This window comes from Bison bison, unplaced genomic scaffold (assembly GCF_000754665.1).
Source record: "Bison bison bison isolate TAMUID 2011002044 unplaced genomic scaffold, Bison_UMD1.0 scf7180017864518, whole genome shotgun sequence".
Taxonomy (NCBI): domain Eukaryota; kingdom Metazoa; phylum Chordata; class Mammalia; order Artiodactyla; family Bovidae; genus Bison; species Bison bison.
Genome location: NW_011495071.1, coordinates 16788723 through 16794722, shown reverse-complemented (window position 1 = coordinate 16794722; position 6000 = coordinate 16788723). Strand labels below are relative to the sequence as shown.

Below are 6000 nucleotides of genomic sequence, written 5' to 3'. Positions count from 1 at the left end.
CCCAGAAAAATAAAGCCTAACACTGTTTCCACTGTTTCCCCATCTATTTCCCATGAAGTGATGGGACCAGATGCCATGATCTTCGTTTTCTGAATGTTGAGCTTTAAGCCAACTTTTTCACTCTCCACTTTCACTTTCATCAAGTGGCTTTTTAGTTCTTCACTTTCTGCCATAAGGATGGTGTCATCTGCGTATCTAAGGTTATTGGTATTTCTCCCAGCAATCTTGATTCCAGCTTGTTTTCATACCGTCCAGTGTTTCTTAGGCTTCATCTTTTTCACCTGTCCTCCCTGTCCTGGTGGCTCAGACGGTAAAAGCATGTGCCTACAGTGTGGGAGACCCAGGTTCAATCCCTGGGTTGGGAAGATCCCCTGGAGAAAGAAATGGCAACCCACTCCAGTACTCTTGCCTGGAAAATCCCACGGACAGAGGAGCCTGGTAGGTTACGGTTCATGGGGTCACAAAGAGTCAGACACGACTGAGCGACTTCACTTTCCCTTTCCCTGTGCTTTACCCAAGGCCAGGTGGTCCACTTCATGCTAGAACCATGGAAAAATACTTCCATTTTACCACCCAGACTCAAGGTTCTTCCTTATGGGTCTACACAACAGGGTCAGATTAATCTTCCTGAAATAGCACTGTCATTAACTCCAAAGTATCTTATTAATGAAATGAGAGAACACAAGGATAAAATATGTGAAAAAAAAAAACATAATTTATCACGTTGAGTCAGAGAAGGCAATGGCAAGGCACTCCAGTACTCTTGCCTGGAAAATCCCATGGACGGAGGAGCCTGGTAGGCTGCCGTCCATGGGGTTGCTAAGAGTCAGACACAACTGAGCGACTTCACTTTCACTTTTCACTTTCATGCATTGGAGAAGGAAATGGCAACCCACTCCAGTGTTCTTGCCTGGAGAATCCCAGGGACGGGGGAGCCTGGTGGGCTGCACAGAGTCGGACACGACTGAAGCGAATTAGCAGCAGCAGCATGTTGAGTAATTTAGGGTCAGAAATGTGATAAATATATTGTTCTGACATCTCTTTAACGCCTAGGGCTATACTAGAATACAATTCATAAGCCCTTCAATAAATTATGACTGAAAAGCTGAAGGGAAGAGTGGAAAATTTTTAAAACTGGGATATGATATGGTAATCGTTCTCTGGTTTTCAAGGGCTTTGGGGTAGTATCTTCCTTCATGTTTTGGAAAGAAATCATTGTAGGAAAATTTTAAATAAATTATTAAGTTAGAGACATGTACATAGTTAGCTTTGCCAATGCAAATCAAAAAACATTATACTCAACTAGAAATAGAAATTCTGATTTTTAAAGTGTACTTTCTTTTAATTGACATTTAGGTTGTGTATACCTTATTTCAAGACACTGGCTTATTGGAGATATTTAAAATTCCCACTCTACAATTCATGAACTACTTTCATGCTTTAGAAAATGGTTATCGAGACATTCCTTGTAAGTATTATATATTATTTAACTTGAAATAATACTGGTTTTGAAATTCCTTGTAAACTCCCTTTAGATGGTCCCTTAAACACTTTTTAAATTGCATGTTTGGAAGAATTGAAAAATAGTAATTTAAAAAGAAAATCTACATCCTCCAACCCAGAGTTAATTGACTGCTGTTAACATTTTAGTATATATCCTTCAAGACTTTTTCTTATACATATACTTATTTTTTATGAAGTGAATCATACTATTAATACCTTATTTATAGTCTGCTTTTTCATGTAATTATATAGTATAAGTTTTCTGTGTTAATTATTTATATGAATACCTTATCATTTCAGATGTTTGGTAATATTGTCATGAGTTTCCTAAATTTCTTATTTTAAAATGTTTAAAATTTACCCACAGAATTTTTTAACTGTGTCCTGACTTGTGGAATAATTTTTAATGGCAATTTGATTTTATGATAAAATAGAATTTTAATTTTATAGTAGAAAAAAATACAATTTTCTTTATGATTCATTCTACACTTAACCTCCAGGGGAACATTCTTTGGAGAAATAGCCAATTATTCTTAAATTGGCATGATTCATTAATAATAATGATGCTTAATAGTTTAACGTGCATTATATGTACTATAATTATCACAAAGTATGTATTTTGAAAAGTGGCTGAATTTTACAAATGGAATAAGATGATACTTTAAGGTGTACTTCAAGATCAGAGGAATGGGAAAAAGAAAGGAATGAGAAAAAGAAAGCCATGGTGAGGAGTCTTCACTGTCACGTCCAGTTAGGATATACTGGTTAAGATGAGTCTCTGGGGACTTCCCTGGCGCCTGCTAGACTTAGTGGTTAGGACTCCATGCTTCCTCTGCGGGGGTCATGGGTTCCATCCCTGCTCCGGGAACTAGATCCTGCAAGCCAAATGGCATGGTCCAAAAACAAGCAAAAGTAACCTTAAGTAAGTTAGCCCCGGTATGATGCCTTTTCTTTGATCCCTGTACTGTTTTCATAGTATATGTGAAAGAAACGACAAAATAAGATGAAACAAAAACCTAATTGTTGGAAATTATTCTAAGCCATATGTTTTATTTAGGAGGATACAGTGAGACTAGAAAGTACTTTTTAAAATGTCCTATGTTAAAAATAACAAAATAACCATTTTTATAAAACATTTTGGTGACTTAGATCACAATCGTATACATGCCACAGACGTCCTACATGCTGTTTGGTATCTGACAACACGGCCCATTCCTGGCCTACAGCAGATCCACAGTGATCATGGAGCAGGAAATGAAACAGGTACTCCCTTCTACTAATCTTTCCTTAAAGTATTTCATTAGGCATTATAAATCAAACTATCTCATTTCATTCTCTCTGTTCTCTTAGCATTTTTATTAAGCCACCTTTGTTATATATAAAGTGAATGGGAAATCTCTCAGTCATGTCTGACTGACTGCGACCCCATGGACTGTAGCCTACCAGGTTCCTCTGTCCATGGGATTTTTCAGGCAAGAATACTGGAGTGGGTTGCCATCCCTTCTCCAGGAGATCTTCCCAACCCAGGGATTGAACCCAGGTCTCCCGCATTGTAGGCAGATGCTTTATTGTCTGAGCCACCAGGGGTATATATAAAGTATTATGTAAATTTTGATGAATGCAAATTGGGAAACTTACTACCCGTTTGAAGATTCAATACTACTCAATTTACCATGTTTCTTTTCTGTGTCCCACCCTGCTGGTTCTTCACTGAGATAGCCAATATCCTGAATATTATGATAATCTGTTTTGCTTTTCTTTCAGTTCTTGTTTTTTCTGTTTTAGGTATATCATGCAAATTTAAAACATGTAACATTCCCAACAGATGGGGGACATGTTTAAAAGCTTCACATAAGTATTTAAACAGTGATATTAAAAAAAAATTGTTAACATTCAAATTTTGTTTCCTTATCATAAATATAACTTTATTGATGCAAATGTGATGAATTGTAACATTCACAGCTCTTTTATTCTAGTTTATAAAAGAGGGGAGGAAACCTCTATCTAGTGCTTTTACTGTCATGGCCTGGGTTCAATCCCTGATCAGGGAACTGAGATCCTGAAAGCTCTGCAGCCAAAATCTTAAAACATTGAAAAAAAGAGAGGAGAAATACTCCAGTAAGAAATACACACAAATCAGGACAGAATTTGCTCAGTTACAAATGCCTTGAGAATTGTTATCATACTAATCAGTGTAAAGGTCTCAGTCTTAGCCACTTCTTCACATTCTTTGGTGGTTTAGTCTAAAGGACTACACCATTGTTTGATGGATTTGCCAGATGTCACTGATTCATTTTTCTCTGCCATCCATATTTACTTTCATACTGATCTTCCTTCTTTCCAGTAGTTCTATGCTTCCATCAGAGATTGTTTTCTTCAGCCTTTTTGTTTGTAGATGTATTTATTTTATCCTAGAAGAATGCATCCTTATTCCAGCACATTTGTAGATATCATTATATCTTCAGACATCTATAATATCTGTTGACAAATCAGCCGTAAGTTTATTTCTCCTTAATGGTACCATGTCCCTTTTCTTTTTGCTATTGGTTTTTAGCATTTTGTGCATGGTACACTCAGGTTATATTCTTTGTATTCATCTTATTTGGGGGTTCAGTGAACTTCTTGAATATATTAATTAATGTCTTTTATTGGTTTCTATCATACTCTTCAGAATTTTTCCAGCCTTCACTCACTATCCAATTCCAAAGCTACCTCCACATTTTTAGATATTTGTTACAGCAACACTCTACTTCCAAGTGCCAAAATCTGTATTATTTTCCTATGGCTCCTGTAACAAATTACTACAGACTTAGTGGCTTAAAATGATACAAATTTGGGGGATTCCCTGCCAAAGTGGTTAGGACTCTGTGATCCCTAGTCAGGGAATTAAGATCCCACATACCATGTGGTGTGGTCAAAAACAAAATACAAATTTATTAACTTATTATTCTGGATCCAGAAGTCTGAAAATCATTCAACTGGGCTAAAATCCAGGTGTCAGCAGGACTGTTTTCTTCCTGGAATCCCCAGTGAAGAATGTTTCCTTGCCTCCTCCAACTTACCCAAGCCACCTGCATTCCATGGCTAATGGCCCCTTCTTCAAAGACAGCAGCATAGCAGCTTCAAGTATGTCTCTGACCCTGACCTTTTCATCCTTCAAAGGAATTAGCAAAAAGCGGTACAACTACAACCTTGGTTTTCTGTCCAGAGTACACATTCCTGATGGTGAATCTCTCACTTCTCGTATTTTGTGCAGTCTGGACAGGTTGAGGATTTCCCAGATTTACCTTCTTGCTTAGCAATTCTTCCTCACTCTCCTCTTACATTTTATTTCAAACAGTAAGTTAGCAGGCTTGTCTTTAATACTTTCCTTGGAAATCTCCTCAGCTAAATATCTAAGTTCATTGTCTACATGTTTTGTCTTCCATGAATACAGTGCAACCAAGCTTTCTGCTGCTATATTAACAATCACCCTTTTCCTTAGTTTCCAATGGTGGGTTCTTGGCAGTGTCCTTAACAGAAGTTTTCCACCATCACCCTGTTCAAGAGGATTTGAGTATTCCCTAAGGCAGTGTCTTGTTTTCTGTGCTCCTCACTTCCTTCTGAGTTCTTACTAGCAATGTTATAAGTCCTTATACAATATTATGGAATAAAGTATATGTAGAAACAGTTTTCTTTGGAAAACCAAGTAGCTGCTGAAATGGAAAACTGTGGTAGAAACAAAGACTATAAGGACTATGAAATGCACTGCTTTATTCTGACTACAGTGGAGAATAGAAAAAATGACTATGACACCAAAAGTAACAGCAACAAAAGCAAAAATAAACAAGTGGGACTGCATCAAACTAAAAAGCTTCTACACAGCAAAGGAAACAATTTTAAAAATGAAAAGGCAACCTGCAGAATGGGAGTAAATATTTGTAGTTCATATACTGAGTATAAGGGGTTAATATCGAACATACATAAAGAACTTATACAACTTAATACCCCAAAAAATCCAATTTTTAAACAATGGGCAGAGAAACACAAATCAAAACCACAGTGGGCTATCACCTCACACTTGTTAGAATGGCTGTCATCAAGACAAGAGGCAAGTTTCGGCCAAGATGTGGATATAAGGGAACGCTTGTGCACTGTTAAAGGGAAGACAGGTTGGTTCAGCCACTGTGAACAGTAGTATTGAGATTTTTATTTCTCAAAAAAATAAAGTAGAACTATCATGTGAAGGAGCAATTTCTGGGTATATATCCAAAGGAAATGAAAATAGAAGTTTGAAGAGATATATGCACTTCCATATTTATTACTGCATTATTCATAATAGCCAAGACATGAAAATAATCCATGAATGGATAAAGATGTGTGTGTGTGTGTGTACATGTACACACAATGGAATATTATTCAGCCATGAGACAGGAGGAAATCCTGCCATTTGCAGCAGATGGGCCTTAAGGGCATTATGCTAAATGAAATATCAGACAAATACTTTATGATGTCAGT

The 6000-nt window shown here is 36.9% G+C and overlaps 1 protein-coding gene across 1 annotated transcript in view; it reads left to right on the top strand.

Annotated features, from left to right (window-relative positions):
- PDE3B (phosphodiesterase 3B, cGMP-inhibited) overlaps positions 1-6000 on the top strand; it is a 168641-nt gene that overhangs the window by 139400 nt on the left and 23241 nt on the right. The window contains exons 10-11 of the mRNA XM_010830572.1: positions 1357-1468; positions 2653-2766. Coding sequence (XP_010828874.1) covers positions 1357-1468; positions 2653-2766 — 226 coding nt within the window. The remainder of the gene's footprint in view (positions 1-1356; positions 1469-2652; positions 2767-6000) is intronic.